Raw genomic sequence first — 16,869 nt, 5'->3', positions numbered from 1 at the left:
ATTATATTTTTACCGTTCGATAGTAGTTGTATATGAAACTAAGTTCTAAGTAAAACGCGTGGTATAATGGAACTATTCTCTTTCTTCCATCTGTTGTAAACCATACTTGAAAGTCTGAAATACTTCCACTTGGTGGTTCGTATAGCTTTGTAGGTTTTTCGTAAAAGTCATTTGCCAAGCATAAAAAAGAGTTTTGTGCACCAGAAAATGAAGCATGAACTATAATAGCATCTGAGTCGAAAACATTTTCATATGTTCCATTAGGGTTTTCGACTTCATAAAAGTTCGGGTGTACTGGATATTCTGCAGGCTGATTTAACATCCTCAAAAATCTATACCATGCCAAGTTGTTATATTTTGTAGAAATATAAACGTCTTCTCCAAGGTCTTCTATTCTATTGATTTTAACAGTTGCATTTTTCCTGTCATATATAATATCGAGATGGTACTCTCCTTCGTCAATGTTGTACTGTTTTGCATATTCGAGATAGATATCGTTTATTTTTTCTTGAAAAGCTTGAAGAGTTGTTTCTAAGTTTACAAGCAAATTCACTTGTAAAAGTTTTCCCTGTTCAAATTTCTCATACGTACGTTTCTCTTTGTTATAGTATCGAATTTCAAAAGCGACCGTAAATGGGAAACCATGTATGGCTTCTGAAATGAACTTCATTCTACGAAAGCCAATAGCTTTTGTGACGGATGGGTCTCTTAACCATCTTAATGGGTAGTCAAAACGATAGCCTTCATGCTTTACGGTCTCTGTCTCAAACTTTTGACCGACATTCGTAAAAAGTTCATCTAATGGTTTAGTTGTAGCAACTCTTGAATTTTCTTTTTCTATTGAAAGCATATTTTATCTAGAATAAAAATGTCGAAAGAAACAGCGTCTATGAGAGAAATACAACACAACCGACAACTCATTATGCAAGCTCTAAATAAGAACACAACAAACTTTTCAAACTATTCTAAGATATCTGAGTCATTGAAAGAAGGAAACTTAAAACTGACATTAAACCCAATGACAGATGAGTTTCTGTTTCAAGACAATAAGAACCATACTGTCTGTATAAATCCAACAAAAGGAACTTTAAACGAGAAACCTATAAATGAACTTCTTTTGAAAGCAGATGTTGACAACAAAGCTGACAAAGAATATGTAGACGATGCAATAGCAAAAGAAGAAGAAAGAGCTAACAATGCTTATGCAACAAAAGAACATACTCATCCTGAACTAGCAGACAAAACATATGTTGACAATAAAATGTCAAGTGAAGTGACAAGAGCTGAAAACGAATATTCTAAAAAGACTCATATACATTCTATATCTGAAATAACAGACTTACAAGAAACATTAGAGACAAAAGCAAATAAGACTCATACACATACCATTGCAAATATTACAAACTTACAAGAAACCTTAAACAGGAAAAGTGACATTGGACATACACATTCTATATCTGAAATAACAGACTTAAACGTTAGCCTTGAAAAGAAAGCAGATAAGAACCATACACACGATTTCTTCGCAACTGTTGGTATAGAAAATATTGAAGGAACGGTTGAAGGAGCTGATGGAACTGGTGGGGATGTATTGTATTGGAAACCTCCTAACTTTCCACAAGGTTTAACATCGGAGGAAGACATAACGACGATGAAATACATTAGATGTAGAAATGTTTTTGTCATGGAGGATGAAAATAAAGTTAAATTCACTGCTCAAGATTTATATGACAAGAAAGCAGACAAAACAGAGCTTCAAACATTAAAGACAGAAATACTTCAAACCATTTACCCGGTTGGTTCTATTTATACGTCAATGAACTCTACCAGACCAGAAGTAGTACTTGGTTTTGGAACTTGGACTCAAATACTCGAAAGTTTTTTGTATTGTGCACACACTCCAAAGAAAACAGGTGGAAGTAAAACGATATCTGTCGACAACTTGCCACCACATAGTCATTCTGGTACAACAAACTTTTCTGGCGACCATAGCCACTCATTACGAGACCATCCATTATACAACTCAGAATATTATGCTGGCTATGACGTTTTATCTCCAGATTATAACCATTCAGCAAAAAAGACTTTTCGACAAACTGAACCAGGAGGAAACCACCAACATACTTTTACAACAACATCTACAGGACTAGGTAAAAAATACATGCCACCTTACATGACAGTTTGTGCATGGTATAGAATTGCTTAGTCGTCATTTTCAACTTCTTTAGCATATTCGTCAGGAGTTGTCTTATATTTGTTAGGAACTGTCTTTGAAAGTATACCACCTTGAACCTTAACAAGTTTGAAACGAGGTCTGGCAATAGTAGTTTTATCTTCTGCTTGCAGTCTGTACATTTTGCCATGTTTGCCTAAAACTTCATAATATTCTCTTGTATACTTTCTTCTATTTTTACGAACACGAATGTGAGTACCTGTCGAGTTCCCATTGTTGTCATAGTCAATAGTATTTTCATATGGGTCGCGTTTAGGTATTTCTATTTTTACTTTGTCACCTTTCTTAAGTTTGAAGCCTGGCATTCTTTCTTGTTTGTCTCTTTTGACTAAACTATTAAATATATAGTCTTTCTCTAAGTCGGGGTTGTTTTTCATTTCTTCGGGGAGTGGTTTCCCAAACCTTTTTGTTTACGGTTATTGTAAATATTTAAAACTTGTCTCATCTTTGCCATGGAGAAATGTCTGTATTTGTCGTCATATGACATTTCATTTGCTTCACCACCTTGTGGTTGGTTTAAGTCTCTTAACATTTTTATACAACCGTCAATGACGCCAAGAGCAGAATGGTTTTGGTCGACAATGAAATATTGGTTTACATTTTTTGAACGCAGATAGTTTTTAATATCGTCTGATTTGAAAGAACTTTCACAGTCAGATGTCAGTTTTGTTGGATGGTATTTGTCAACGAATATTGTCAAAGCAGTTTTCACATCTAAAATATTTTTGGACTGTAATGGTATGGCTTCACAGTATCTTGTGTTTTGACCGACAAATATTAGCCAGTATGGTGGTCCATCTTCTCTATACCTCGGAATGTTTTCCAAGATATCCATAAACCAAGCATTTGGTGTTGAACTAAAGATTTTTATCATGAGTGCTTTCTTTGTCGCTTTAGAAACATAGGGGTCCTTGTTTGGATTCGTCATTTTTTACCATATAAGAAATGGGTTTATTTGGCGCAATAGCAGGAGTCGCATCTAGATTTTTGCCCGCAGTGGGAACAATAGCCAGAGGTGCATTTGGAATTGGAAGGAAGATTTTGAGTACATTAGGTATACTGAAAGAGAAAGCACAACCTATTATACAAACTGTACAGAAAGGTTGGGAGGTAGCACGAGATGCAGCAAATCTTATTCCAAATCCTGAAACAAGAGGAAAAGTTCAAGGATGGATGGACAATGTAGGAAGACAAGCAGGAAACTACTATAACAAAGCAAATGACTACTATAACCAAGCAGGGCACTACATGGACCAAGGTGAAAGATTCTTTAACAGAGGATATAACCATGCACAACAATGGGTAAACAACAACCAACCTCAACCGCCTCAAACTTGGGGAATGTAAAATTTTTTACTGAGATGAAATGAACAATACAGCATTGAGACAAATGGGCTCAAGATGGATTTGTCGACTTCCAGTAGTTACACAACCACGTGTTTGTCAAGTTCTTCCTATACCTCAAGAAGTTTTAGACCGACTTAAAAAACCTAAACAACCAGTTGAAAACAAACCAAACTAAAATTTTTTACTGAGATGAAATGACCGAAGAAGTTGAAACGGTAGATTTGACACCACAAACAAAAAGTTCAGAACCATTGTCAAAACCTGTCAAAGAACTTACAGATGAAGAGAAAAATTCAATAATAGAAAGTGCCAGGTCTGGAAATACAAACCCTAACTACAAAGTCACTTTTCATAGAAATGGAACGGCTAGTATCTCAAAAAAGAAACAGACTCTCACAAATAAAATATTGAAGTCTGAAGGAGCTTTCGAGACAACAGATGGAAAAGTTTACTTCACTGACAAACAGTTCATTATAGAACATCTCATTGACTTAGAGTCGAAATATTCTAAACTTTACAACAAACACAAAAAGTTGAAAGGAAAACAAAAACAAATGGCATATGATATTTATGAAGATGTTGACGACACAACTGTTCCTGCAGGTGAGGTAAAGTCAAATGAACCGAAAAGTGACGAAAAACCAATAGAAGAAGGGGAGCCAAAAACTGAAGAAAAACCAAAACCAAAGGTTAGTTTTCAAACTAAACCAAGCCAACCTTCATTAGCTGGTATGGGTTGGCGTCAAAGGCTTATGGCAGCAGGCGGTTATGTTAAGTAAAAGAAAAACATTGCATGAAATAAAAACATTTTTTAAAAAAATATTTTTTTATTTTATTTGAAATGTACGCTGAGTTTGTTGGAGAAGACCGTTGGGAAACTTGTTTGTTAGATGAGAAATATGAAATTCACTGTTGTGAGTCATTTGAAGTCAGAAACAAAAAGACAAAAAGAGTTTTAAGCGAATGGGAGCAAAATGACGGATATGCTAGGATGAGGATTGGTGGAAAACACTATTTTAAACATGTTGTCATTGCAACTCATTTTATACCGAATCCTAACAATCTACCTTTTGTAGACCACATAAACCATATAAGAAACGACAATAGACTTGAAAACTTACGCTGGGTCACTTGTTCTGAAAACAGTAAGAACATAGGCAAATTTGGAGATATTGTATTCGAATTTGTCGACGAACTAGAAGATGAAACAATTGAAATTACAGACTATGGTAAGCATACGTTTGAGTTTTACTACTATAGCGAAGAACAAGACTCTTTCTACTTTTATACCGGCGTAAGCTATAGGAAATTACAAGTATGTTTTACTAAGGAAGGCTATGCTTATGTAAACACTAGAGATACAGATGGAAAAAACGTTAAAATATTTCTTAACAAATTCAAGAAGCTATATGGCATACCATTTTAAAACATTTTTTAAAACAATATATTTTTACATATATTAAATGTTTCAGGTTGAAAAACAAAGAACAAAAGTAGCAGATACAAAACCGTTAGACTATATCTTTACAAATGCCGGTAGAAATATTTCAGATGAAGAAATTTCATCCCGTTCATACAGGTTTGACTATCCAATTCGTTGGCTTCAAAGTCCTTCAGATGCAAAGGCAATAGGATTTAGAAAAGTTTTGTTTTCAAAAAGAACTAACGCTTTTATGTTCGTAGTATATTTTCATGGGCAGTATGAAGGTTCTGATGGTCTAATAGACAAATTTGACGAAATGAGAATCTTTACAGTTCGTTCAGACGAAAGTCTTGAGAAAACTCTAAATGACTTTCAAACTCAAATGAACAAATATTATTGGGAATTTCAAGAAAAATACGACTCTTTACTAAATGGAACATACTATCTGAAACTAGAATACAACAAGATGAATTCCACCGTTTCATTTCAAAGGATTGAAATTAACCCTCCAAGAAGTACACAGTTTTTATTTTGGGAAGTAGACAAACGTTCTTGGGCACAATTTCTTCGGTTACTAAACCAGAACGAACCATTACCACCTGACGGTCCGTTTAAATTTATACGCCCACCAACAGATTTGACAGTTTATAGAAACGTGTTTGACCCTCAAAATGTTATGTGTCATGCAAGTTTCAGTTCAAGCAACAATAGTTTTCTTTGTATCGGTAAGGACTTTTATGACTTTGCTTCTAAATTCTACGAACCACCTAGTAACAGTTTCTCTGACTTTCAAGTTTGGTTCACAACAAATGGTGTGCAGCATATAATACCATTGTACTATGACTTTTATCTCGAATTGTCTTTCATATACAACTACGGAAAAGTGCTGAAAAAGTATTGAAAAATATATTTTAGGGTAGATGGTTTTTAGGTGTGCCTATGTGCCTATGTGCCTCGGTCATTTTAACTTCTCTGAAAAAGTGTGACAACATGACATTTTGACAACATCGTAGAAAACACACAAAACTCATGAATTTTGTATAAAAAAAAGCAACCCGCTGTTTTCCGCGGGTTGGTATATTCTTCACAAAATGCTTGTTTTGAGGTTAAGCCACAAACGAATGTCCGACGGTTAAGCCACAAACGAATGTCCGACGTACCACTCAAAAATATTTTTTATTTTTATTGTACGTACTGAAATGACAGTCGAAGCAAAAACGTTCACGAACAAATCTAATGGCGAAACATTCACAAAAGGCACTTACAACGGTATTGAAGTCTTACGTAGAGACAAGGATGGTTATATAAATGTAACAAAGATGGCAAGAGAAGCAGGAAAGTTAAACCATTTAAACAGATTTCTCAATAGTGCTAAAATGGAGGAAATTCTTGAGTTTTGGTTGAAAGAATACGGTCGAGCCAAAAGTGGCTCGACCTCAAAACAAGCATTTTATGAGCTTACTAAGGGCGTTATGAATGAATTCAAAGGTATTTACATACATCCTGACCTCGTTCATTTTGTTGCTGAATGGTGCTCTGTAAAGTATGTATTTTATGTCAAAGATATTATGGACTCCATAGACAAGAAAGTTCATGAGAAGTTAGATGAAGAAGAACTTGAAGATACAGTAGAGAATGCAAAACCTTTGTTTGAAGAAGAAGTTAGAAAAATGCATGAAAAACAAATAGAACATGAACGTGAGATATGTTCTGGTTATAGAGATTCTCCATACGAACTAGACCAATGGGAACAAGAAGATTTAAAGAGAGAATTTAGAGAATATGAACTCGCTAAAATTTCATTAGAAGCTGCAGAAAAGAAGTTAAAAGTTTGGGGTCGTTTTGTACAAAAATATTGTGAGTAAATGAACCATTTTTTTTCGACAAAAATATATTTTAGGGTAGATGGTTAGATCTAACCTGTCTTCTACCCTCTTTTCTACCCTCTTGAATTTTCATGACTTCTTCGTAAATGTTTTGTCAAGACTTCTTCATAAATGTTTTGTCATGAATTTCATCGTAATGAGTGTAAATGACCCAAAAATATATTTTAGGGTAGATGGTTAGATCTAACCTGTCTTCTACCCTCTTTTCTACCCTCTTGAATTTTCATGATTTCATCGTAAATGTTTTGTCATGAATTTCATCGTAAATGTTTTGTCATGATTTCATCGTAAATGTTTTGTCAAGACTTCTTCGTACATGTTTTCTAACCTCATGAGTTTTCCCGAAATAAAAAATAAAGTTAGTTTTTTTAAAAAAATATTTTTTATTTTTATTGTAAGAACATGTTAGCAACAACAGCACCAAACTCTTTAGTCATGAATCCTACGTCAATGTTAGTAGAGATGAAAAGCTTCATTCCTTCTTCATATACTTTCGAAACAGAAATCCAGAAGATAAAGCAGGAACTTTTAACAAGTAATTTAGACTGTAGTGCGAAAGATGAAACAAATGAACAGTATCTTTATGAAATGCAGGATATTATTGACCATTTACCCAAATTGCCTGAAATCCAACAACAAAAGCTTACTATTCCAGAATTCGATGAAATTGAAGTCAGACTGACTGACTCAGTAGAAATAAAGAAGTTCATACGAAAGGTTAACTATGAGTTTCTTGGATTTCATTGCAACCATAAAGTCATGGACAAAGATTGCGATATGGTATATAAGAACATCTCTGACATATACAAATCTGGGGAGTTTAAGACCTACGACAACTTTGTTTCGTTAGTTGCTGAATGTGTATGGCAGATAAGAGATAAAGATAGAAGAGGTAAGATATGGAATGAACAGATAAAACCCGCAACTTTTGAGTTAAAGAGAGCAATTGACGCCTTAGTCATACTAGCAGGTAAGGTTTCAGAATATAACGCAAAAATGAACCCACAATGTTCTAAATGTAAAGCAGCAATGAGGAAATATAACTACTCCGTCAAAGAGATAGAACGTATGAGAAACGACTATGCTGACTTAAAGAAAGAAGTAGAGAAACCAGCAGAAGATAAAATGGACATGTTGACATTTCTAAACAAAAACTATCCAACAGCTGACGATTTCCTTCTTTCAGATGTCAAGAAGAAATATAAAGAAACTTTCGGCATTGTGAAAACATTCGATATCCTTCGTGAAGAAATCGAAGCCACAAAATTGTTTAGAATTTCACGAATTCACAATGTTTACCATGTAAAACGCTTATAAAATAACTGGGGTAGAAAAGAGGGTAGAAGACAGGTTAGATCTAACCTTCTACCCTAAAATATATTTTTTGGTCATTTACGCTCATTACGAAGAAGTCTTGACAAAACATATACGAAGAAGTCTTGACAAAACATATACGAAGAAGTCTTGACAAAACATATACGAAGAAGTCTTGACAAAACATATACGAAGAAGTCTTGACAAAACATATACGAAGAAGTCTTGACAAAACATATACGATGAAATCATGACAAAACATTTACGATGAAATCATGACAAAACATTTACGATGAAATCATGACAAAACATTTACGATGAAATCATGACAAAACATTTACGATGAAATCATGACAAAACATTTACGATGAAATCATGACAAAACATTTACGAAGAAATCATGAAAATTCATGAGGGTAGAAAAGAGGGTAGATCTACCCATCTACCCTAAACATTATTTTTTGGTCATTTACGCTCATTACGAAGAAGAAGTTTTGACAAAACATATACGATGAAATCATGACAAAACATATACGATGAAATCATGACAAAACATATACGATGAAATCATGACAAAACATATACGAAGAAGTCTTGACAAAACATATACGATGAAATCATGACAAAACATTTACGATGAAATCATGACAAAACATTTACGAAGAAGTCTTGACAAAACATTTACGATGAAATCATGAAAATTCAAGAGGTGACAAAACATGTACGAAGAAGTCTTGACAAAACATTTACGAAGAAGTCTTGACAAAACATATACGATGAAATCATGAAAATTCAAGAGGTGACAAAACATTTACGAAGAAGTCTTGACAAAACATTTACGATGAAAATCGTGAATTTCCTTAAGATAGAAAAAATAAAGTTAATTTTATTTTTTTTATTTTTTTATTTTGTATGTAAAGACAGATATGTCAACAACCGAGAACACAACAACAGTTATAGTCCATGAAGCTATAAATGAAGAATATGAGTGGGTTCAGTTTAACAAACAACTCCGTCTCATTCGTTCGGTCAAAGACGATATGTACCAAATGCAAAGTATTTTGACAGCATGTTTTGCACCAGATACCAAGAAACCACAAGACTGGTTTAGGAACCAAAGCACACAAGAATTTTTGAGCGAAGCACAGCGAGACATACTTTTTTCTGAAAACAGTGAAGAACAGCGAGTAAGTAAAAAATCTTACTCGCCTAAAACTCATGAAAATCGTGAAAATTTGCCAAATGGTTTGAGAGGCTGGTATGTACATAGACTTCTTGTAAATGCTGTTGCAATGTGGGCTTCGCCTCGTTATGCTTGGTATGTTTGTAAACTTCTTGACGAAATTCATAGACAAGAACGTGAAGAGCTAGAGAACAAGCTTGAAGCAAAAGACAAAAGCATTCAGAAAAGAATACCACGTTCGGTACCAAAAGGAAAGGAAAAGAACTATAAGTATATGATTTATACTGAAGAGATGGAAAATGAAGAAGATAAAGATATGGTTATGTTGCATTTAGTCAGAAGAAACAACAAAAGCTTTTACGACCTTGCTAAGATTTACAAATCTGACAGAAATTGGTTCTATCGCGAAAACTTACCGATTTCAATGACACCGAATGAAGATGTGAAACAAATAGTTCAAGATACGTTACCTCAAACACACTATGATATGAAAGGTTGTACAATACTTACCTTCAAAGAAGATTTGCCATTGTTAAAGGAAAAAATAACAGAGTATTTTGACAACTTCAAACAAGTAGGGTAGATGAACCATTTATTTTTCAAGCTTGACACCAAAGATGGCTCAGGTAGCTCTATAAAGTAAATTGTCTCGTCAAATCCTTCTGGCATTCCGAGTCCTTCCTTCCGACATTCCAAGTTCTTCCTTCAGACAAGAAAAAAATTTCCCGACAACTGGAAAAAAATTTCCCGACAACTGGAAAAAAATTTCCTGTTGTTCGTCCGTAAACCATTCAAATTTTCGAAAATTGAGAACTTTTTGGTCGAACGACAGAAAAAATTTTTCCTTCCGACAGAAAAAGTTTTTCCTTCCGACAGAAAAAGTTCTTCCATCCGACAGAAAAAGTTCTTCCATCCGACAGGACACAAACGGATGACTGACGTTCCTCTTCCTGAATGCCTTCCAAAGCCAGAAGAACCGACAGCCCCAGCACCACAAGTAGGGTAGATGCACTCTTTATTTTTCAAGCTTGACTTTTTACAATTTGAACTTTGTTCGCGTAGATGTGAATTCTGAAAGAAGTATGAGGGTCTTGTATGACTTTGTACTTCTCCCAGAGTTCATGTCTGTCAAACTTACCTGCCATGGACTCTTTCATAAGTTCCATGAAATCGTCTTCGGACAATCCGGGGAAAAGTACAATGTCAGTAAGTATTCTTTTAACATCCTTACTTAAACTCTTTGCTGTCTGTACACAAATGACAACTGAGATGTTAAAGTGTCTGAGCTTCTTAAGAATTCGACACATATCTTGTTCTCTATTCTTAAGCAAAGGATGAGAAGCAAAGTCATCTAAGATAAGAAGACACCTATGAGGGTATGTCCTCCAATCGTAAGATTGCAATTTCTTCGAAATGTATTCTATCTCTTTCTGTTTGTTTCTGAAGTGTTTCTTCTCTAATATTCTCTGCATTTCCTCATTTGGGTCTTTAAACTTCGAATTTATATACTCATTTATAGCATTATACTTCAAAACTCTTCTTTGGTACTTCTTTATCCAATCTAACAACTCAGTATCCTTTATGCATACTAACTTAGACTTTTTTATAATATCTTTGAACGAATTTACGGTTTGGTCAAATTGACCAGAAGTACTACAAATGACAACTAACTCATAGAATGGGTTCTTCTCATCTAGTTCTTGTTGTTGTGCAGCCATTTTAAGATAAGTGAAAGTCTTACCCGACCCAGGTGGTGCAATTAGACCTGTTATACCATTCTGAGCAAATAAGAACTTGTCATGTATAGGTTTTATCTGAGCATTTTCTAACTTCCTCTTGTTCTTCTTCAAAACATTCTCAAATTTCTTGTCAATGTCAGCAAACTTTTTTTCTAACATATTTTTAGAAAAATTAAAATTTTTATCTTTTAGAAAATGTCTAGTGATTTCGCTATCTATATTCGAGACAAGCTTTTTGACTCTAAAACTTCTGTCGACCATAAAATCTTACATAGTGTAAACAAGAAAGGTGAATTTGTTCTAAAGTTCTGTTTCTGGGAATATGACAAGAACCATAAAACATTACAAAGAGCAGTCTTAAAATTTGTCAATGACAGACTTGTTGACAGAGATGACGCCGATTGGAAAGATGAAGTCCAACAAAAGTTCTTAGAATGCAAAGAAGACACATGCGCTGTTCTTGAAGATGAAATAGAAAACAGAATAGATGAGCTATTAAAGGACAAAGAACTTTTACATAAATATGGTTGCGCCAAATTTGACATAACTCCACCAGAGAAGAAGAAGAAGAGAGAAAAGAAGGAAAAGAAAGTAGAAGAAAAGAAAGTAGAAGAAGAGAAGAAAGAACCTGAACCAGTTCCAGAGAAGGGGAGATATGACATGTAAAAATAAAATTTTATTTTTAGAACATTTCTGGGTCAATGTCAATGTTCTCTTCCTCTTTAGGAGCAAACACTGGCTTAGACTCTAAAATCTTTTTACCCAATTTACCTTGAACTTCAACTATCTTAGACTCATAATATTCATAGTCGTCTGCTTTCTTTGGTTCATAAGGTATAACAAGTTTGTATGCTTTACCTTCTTCGAGTTTTGAGAACTTTCTGTCAAAATTTTCTTTGACTGCTAACAAACCTTCTATGTCTAAGTCTTCAAATTTCGCACCATTTTTAGTCACAACAGCAAACTTAACCGGTTCGATGTTCCAAACTTTGCTGAATGAAGACTTTTCAAAATGGTAGAAGTAAACATTCAAATAAGCGAATGGGTCTAGTTCTTCTTTGACTTCTGTCATGTACTTATTTACTGAAATATATTTCGTCATCTTTTCTATCGGATAAAAAAATATTTTTTTTAAAAAACGTTTTAAAATGGTATGCCATATAGCTTCTTGAATTTGTTAAGAAGTATTTGAACGTATTTTCCATCTGTATCTCTAGCGTTTACATGAGCATAGCCCGCCTTAGTAAAATATACTTGTAATTTCCTATAGTTTACGCCGGTATAAAAGTAGAAAGAGTCTTGTTCTTCGCTATAGTAGTAAAACTCAAACGTATGCTCGCCATAGTCTGTAATTTCAATTGCTTCATCTTCTAGTTCGTCGACAAATTCGAATACTATATCTCCAAATTTGCCTCTGTTCTTATTGTTTTCAGAACGAGTAACCCAACGTAAGTTCTCAAGTCTATTGTCGTTTCTTATACGGTTTATATGGTCTACAAAAGGTAAATTGTTAGGGTTCGGTATAAAATGAGTTGCAATGACAACATGTTTAAAATAGCGTTTCCCACTCATCCTCATAATAGCATATCCTTTATTTCCCTCCCATCCGCTTAAAACTCTTTTTGTCTTTTTGTTTCTGACTTCAAATGACTCACAACAGTGAATTTCATATTTCTCATCTAACAAACAAGTTTCCCAACGGTCTTCTCCAACAAACTCAGCGTACATTTCAAATAAAATAAAAAAATATTTTTTTTAAAATTTACTCAGAAAAATTTTTCTTTGTATATACGCCGTTCTGAACATCTAAAAGATTTTTGACATTTGCCAAGAATGTACGTTTAGAAGCTGCCATATAACCATACTCTTGACAATATTGTTTATATTCATCGTACAATGACCTTTCATCTAAACACTCAAAGTTAGTCTCATCTATAAACAGTTCATATACACTCTTGTTTGCTTCTAACAACGTTTGTCTCTCTTCGGTATGTGGAATTTGTCTTGGATTGAACTTTGAAATATCTAATGTCATGAAATATGAGAACAAGTGGTTGTAAAAGTTAGGTGTCAAAGTTTCTGCTAAGTCGTCAAAATATTCTGTATCTTGCATATGAGAATCTGACGTTCTGACAACTACATATCTTCTGTCAGAACTTTCTAACTTCATCGGAACAACATTGTTTGAAACCATGATGAAATTTGCAACATTTTCACAAACTCTTTGGTCTTTATATTTTCTTTCAACAACTCCAACTTTGTCTGTTATAAGACTCTTCAAAGCATCTGAGTTTAAAACCTTTGTTGTATCTATACTTTGAAGTTCGTTACATACTATAAGTTTCATATTCTCTATTGAGGAGTTAAACTTGCCACAGATGTTTTCTAAGTTTGTCATATTAGGGTTCGAATAGCCCTCTAACAGTTTGCATAAGATATCTGTAAAGAAAGTGTTCTTACCAGTTCCTTGTTTTCCAATTATAATGAGAGCAGTTTCATTTTTAGCACTTGGATGTTGTAAGATGTTTGCAAACCAACATAAGATATACTCATAGACTCTTTCGTTTCCATTGCATATAATTTCTTTGACATGGTCTAACCAAGCTTCTATAACATTTTCTTTCCATTCTACTTGTTCGTATTTATATCCAGTGAAGATAGAATAGAAGTTTGGAGATGGTGTATAGAACTTTATACCACGAACTGAAAAATCTTCTAACTTTGACAATAAGATATCCCAAGCATCTAACATCTTCATACCAACTTGTACGACTTTTATTTTCTTAAGTTTCTGTCTACATTCTTGTTCTGAAACTATGGTTGCTCTTGGTTTGTTAAAGACAACATCCCATTCTTTCATGACATAACATTCTGGGGCAGAGTCAACATAAATGACTAAACGTTTCAAATTCTCGACTGCTTTGTTATAGTCTCTAAATGGACACATATTTCTGAACGCTTGGAAGTCATAAAAATCTGAAACGTCTATTCTGTACATTTTTATAAAAATAAAAAAAAATATTTTTTTTATTCTTGACTTTGTTGTTGCATTTGTTCCATTTGTTGCATTTGTTGTTCTTGAGCTATTTGTTGTTGAAGTTGTTCTTGTAGTACAATACTTTCACCAGTTGCATCTTCCAATTCGAAACTTTCTGCCGTCATTGACAAATACATAGGACATAAAAGTTTTACAGGAACAAAGTTTGCGTCAACTAAGGTTAAGTTTATGTTTGCTAAAGTGTTTGAGTTTACTAAAGCTGAAAACTCTGCATTCGAATGAACAATAGGCAAACCAGCAGAGAAAGTGTTGTTTATACGCATGAGTATCTTTTGGTCATAGTAGTTTCTGTCGACATTCGAATAGCACTTTGAACCTAAGTTTGAAACAATATATAAGATTGGTGTACTTAAAGTCAATGGAACGGATAGACCTTGTATGACACCTTTTCCTGTTATAGGAAACTGTTGGTAGTAAAAACCAGATATAAGTTTTGTATTATAGCTCATATCGTTTATAGTAAACTCAGTCGGACATCCAAACATAATGAAACCTGCTCTAGTTGCAGCACATGTTACATCCGTCCTTAAAGTATTAAATAAGTCAACAAAACCTGTTGGTGGTATATCTGAGTAAGTATCTTCAAAGAAGTATTTTTTACCATTCACAACAACAAAGTCTTCTGGTGTCAAAAGAGCAAACAGGCTTTAGTCGTCATCGTGTTTAAAGTTAGTTTACAATATCGTCCTTGAGGACTTTGTAAGTTTGTTGTTATAGAATTATATGACTCAGGGTTTTTAGTCGTAATAGTATAAACCACTATGTCTTCTGCCATTTACTTAGCAAGTAAATTTTAATGAAATGTTGTGGTCGTCAAATATTTTTATAACGTCTGGGAAACTATATTTTAAGTTCAACGTCTCACCTCCTTTCATAACGTATATCTTGTCAATGACATTATATGAAACACCACAGCAAGCAATGTCGGGTTCTATTTCTTTAATGTTTATATCGTCTGCCTCTGTCAAAAGTTTCAATAGTTCTTTCAAAACTTCACGAGGTGCGATGACATATGAGTTCACTTTTACAGGGTTGTGTTCGACCAAGTTTAACATTATACTTAAAGCTTGACAAATCTTCTCCTGAGTTTGAAGTTTGTCTTTCAGTTGTTGGTAGTCGTTTCGAATATCTGCAACAGAACTTAAGTCTCTGCTAACTTCAGGATATGTTGGTTGTTCTTTTACAGGAACTATTGTTATACCATCTTCGTCTTCGTATGGTTTCCCCACTTCAACATCTCTTTCTTTGACATTGACAACAACACTTTGACTGTTTGTTTGAGTTGGTGAATTTAACTTCACATCTGCCATCGCCATTTAAACCTTTTGAAACACTTACGCTTCTATTTTTCGGAAATGACATTTTACTTAGAATTAAAAAGATGGACGTATTTGAGTATCTCTTCGAATTGAAGCAAAACAAAGTTTACACACACAAACAATACAAGTTCATTGACAGAATAGTTCTTTATACAAACAATGGAAAATGTTATAGAATAGCAGTCTTTGCTGAACCTAAATATTTCATAAAGCAAAGAAAGTTGGTATAACCGAGGATGGTGAAAGTTCTTGAAGCAGACAAAAATATAACAACAAACTGACCGATATTTCTAAAGGTAAGTTTATAATACAATACTATGTCAAAACTGGCGTACTGTCAATATTTGACGGAGAGAAGTCAGTTCAAGAAACAACTTACTGACCTGCTGCCAAAATCTGCTCGATGGAAGCTGTCGTTATACCAATCTGAGGAGCCCCAGCAGGTTTCATCGAACGAATTTTCAAAAGAGCATCTTCCGTGAAAAGTGCTATTGGTTTTGTAAACTTCTTTGCTCTCAGTTCATCTGGACCGTCTCTGTCACCAGTATATTGTATTTGAACTGTACCAACAGTTGAAATACCACCCATAAAGTCTTCTGAGTCAGCAAATGGAATGCCAAGCCAAAAGTTTGAACGGTTCCATTTGTATATTGAGTTTTTTGACCTCCTGTATGAGTCCATACTTTCACATATGGCATATAGAACTTTGCATTTCAGGGTTAATGGTTGTTGTGAAGTTGTTGTTAAAGTTCATAGCATCTAATGTCAAGTTGTATGACCTCATATCCTCAACTGTAGAATATTCTTCTCTTGGATAGTATTTGCCATCTATGTTTATATGGTATTTAATACCAGGGTTGTAGAAGCAAGAATAGTCATTATAGTTCGTCTGAACAGTACAAACATAGTATCTGCATGTTTCATTGCAGTTGTTAAAGCATATCTGTTCTTGCACCTGGTCAGCACTTTGGTTTCCAACTTCACCTGCAAAGTCTTTGACAGATATTTGGTGTATAGGGAACATAAGTGGAACTGCAATATATTTGGCAGCTAAAGCATTTGAAATATCTGGGTCCAACATATAGACTGCAAGTCTGCTTTCTATTCTCTTGCATTCAAACTTTTCGCATGTGAACTTAACTGGGTCCCAAGCATCTCCAGCAGCATTGAAATAATAGTTTACTTCAGTGTTGAGGTTTGAGAAACCAAAGTCTAAGTCAACTTTGTTTTTGCAAAAGTCGGCGAATGACGTTTGATTTGCTCCCTTTACGTCTGTAAGAGTGAATGGGTCTTGTGTTGGTGCAATGACTAAGTTATTTTTGCTTGGAGTAAGTTCGATAGAAATTTTTCCTGCCCAGTTTGGCAAG

General features: G+C 34.2%; 13 protein-coding genes and 2 pseudogenes across 15 annotated transcripts, besides 1 other annotated feature; 7 read left to right on the top strand and 8 right to left on the bottom strand.

The window, feature by feature from the left end:
* Position 1: 1 nt before the first annotated feature.
* On the bottom strand, positions 2-831 carry TVAGG3_0357870 (annotated as a pseudogene). Its single transcript has one exon. A coding segment is annotated over exon 1 (830 nt).
* Positions 832-1,303: 472 nt separating this feature from the next.
* Positions 1,304-16,869: part of a mobile genetic element that runs on past the window's edge.
* Positions 3,179-3,580, top strand: TVAGG3_0357860 (uncharacterized protein; the record flags this gene model as incomplete). Its single annotated transcript, XM_051231369.1, has 1 exon — positions 3,179-3,580. One exon carries the CDS (start codon positions 3,179-3,181, stop codon positions 3,578-3,580), a length of 402 nt encoding a protein of 133 aa, XP_051101099.1.
* TVAGG3_0357850 (uncharacterized protein) lies at positions 3,600-3,755 on the top strand (the record flags this gene model as incomplete). Its single annotated transcript, XM_051231368.1, has 1 exon — positions 3,600-3,755. The coding sequence occupies one exon, from the start codon at positions 3,600-3,602 to the stop codon at positions 3,753-3,755; it is 156 nt and encodes a 51-aa protein (XP_051101098.1).
* On the top strand, positions 4,422-5,006 carry TVAGG3_0357840 (His-Me finger endonucleases family; the record flags this gene model as incomplete). Its single annotated transcript, XM_051231367.1, has 1 exon — positions 4,422-5,006. The coding sequence occupies one exon, from the start codon at positions 4,422-4,424 to the stop codon at positions 5,004-5,006; it is 585 nt and encodes a 194-aa protein (XP_051101097.1).
* TVAGG3_0357830 (uncharacterized protein) lies at positions 6,203-6,868 on the top strand (the record flags this gene model as incomplete). Its single annotated transcript, XM_001315475.1, has 1 exon — positions 6,203-6,868. The coding sequence occupies one exon, from the start codon at positions 6,203-6,205 to the stop codon at positions 6,866-6,868; it is 666 nt and encodes a 221-aa protein (XP_001315510.1).
* TVAGG3_0357820 (organellar and viral DNA polymerase type B) lies at positions 7,292-8,206 on the top strand (the record flags this gene model as incomplete). Its single annotated transcript, XM_001315474.1, has 1 exon — positions 7,292-8,206. The coding sequence occupies one exon, from the start codon at positions 7,292-7,294 to the stop codon at positions 8,204-8,206; it is 915 nt and encodes a 304-aa protein (XP_001315509.1).
* Positions 9,130-9,969, top strand: TVAGG3_0357810 (KilA, N-terminal/APSES-type HTH, DNA-binding family; the record flags this gene model as incomplete). The annotated part of the gene is made up of 1 exon (XM_051231366.1): positions 9,130-9,969. One exon carries the CDS (start codon positions 9,130-9,132, stop codon positions 9,967-9,969), a length of 840 nt encoding a protein of 279 aa, XP_051101096.1.
* Positions 10,409-11,284, bottom strand: TVAGG3_0357800 (protein of unknown function, DUF4106 family; the record flags this gene model as incomplete). Its single annotated transcript, XM_051231365.1, has 1 exon — positions 10,409-11,284. One exon carries the CDS (start codon positions 11,282-11,284, stop codon positions 10,409-10,411), a length of 876 nt encoding a protein of 291 aa, XP_051101095.1.
* On the top strand, positions 11,321-11,791 carry TVAGG3_0357790 (uncharacterized protein; the record flags this gene model as incomplete). The annotated part of the gene is made up of 1 exon (XM_051231364.1): positions 11,321-11,791. The coding sequence occupies one exon, from the start codon at positions 11,321-11,323 to the stop codon at positions 11,789-11,791; it is 471 nt and encodes a 156-aa protein (XP_051101094.1).
* On the bottom strand, positions 11,808-12,227 carry TVAGG3_0357780 (protein of unknown function, DUF4108 family; the record flags this gene model as incomplete). Its single annotated transcript, XM_051231363.1, has 1 exon — positions 11,808-12,227. The coding sequence occupies one exon, from the start codon at positions 12,225-12,227 to the stop codon at positions 11,808-11,810; it is 420 nt and encodes a 139-aa protein (XP_051101093.1).
* TVAGG3_0357770 (His-Me finger endonucleases family) lies at positions 12,269-12,853 on the bottom strand (the record flags this gene model as incomplete). Its single annotated transcript, XM_051231362.1, has 1 exon — positions 12,269-12,853. The coding sequence occupies one exon, from the start codon at positions 12,851-12,853 to the stop codon at positions 12,269-12,271; it is 585 nt and encodes a 194-aa protein (XP_051101092.1).
* On the bottom strand, positions 12,888-13,472 carry TVAGG3_0357760 (uncharacterized protein; the record flags this gene model as incomplete). The annotated part of the gene is made up of 1 exon (XM_051231361.1): positions 12,888-13,472. One exon carries the CDS (start codon positions 13,470-13,472, stop codon positions 12,888-12,890), a length of 585 nt encoding a protein of 194 aa, XP_051101091.1.
* Positions 13,604-14,123, bottom strand: TVAGG3_0357750 (uncharacterized protein; the record flags this gene model as incomplete). Its single annotated transcript, XM_051231360.1, has 1 exon — positions 13,604-14,123. A coding segment is annotated over one exon (520 nt), but the record flags the coding sequence as incomplete, so codon positions are not given.
* On the bottom strand, positions 14,377-14,958 carry TVAGG3_0357740 (annotated as a pseudogene). Its single transcript has one exon. A coding segment is annotated over exon 1 (582 nt).
* TVAGG3_0357730 (protein of unknown function, DUF4106 family) lies at positions 14,963-15,499 on the bottom strand (the record flags this gene model as incomplete). Its single annotated transcript, XM_051231359.1, has 1 exon — positions 14,963-15,499. One exon carries the CDS (start codon positions 15,497-15,499, stop codon positions 14,963-14,965), a length of 537 nt encoding a protein of 178 aa, XP_051101089.1.

Source organism: Trichomonas vaginalis, chromosome V (assembly GCF_026262505.1).
Source record: "Trichomonas vaginalis G3 chromosome V, whole genome shotgun sequence".
NCBI classification, from domain to species: Eukaryota; Parabasalia; order Trichomonadida; family Trichomonadidae; genus Trichomonas; species Trichomonas vaginalis.
Note: the sequence above shows the minus strand (reverse complement) of the source record. Positions and strands in the feature narration are given on the sequence as shown.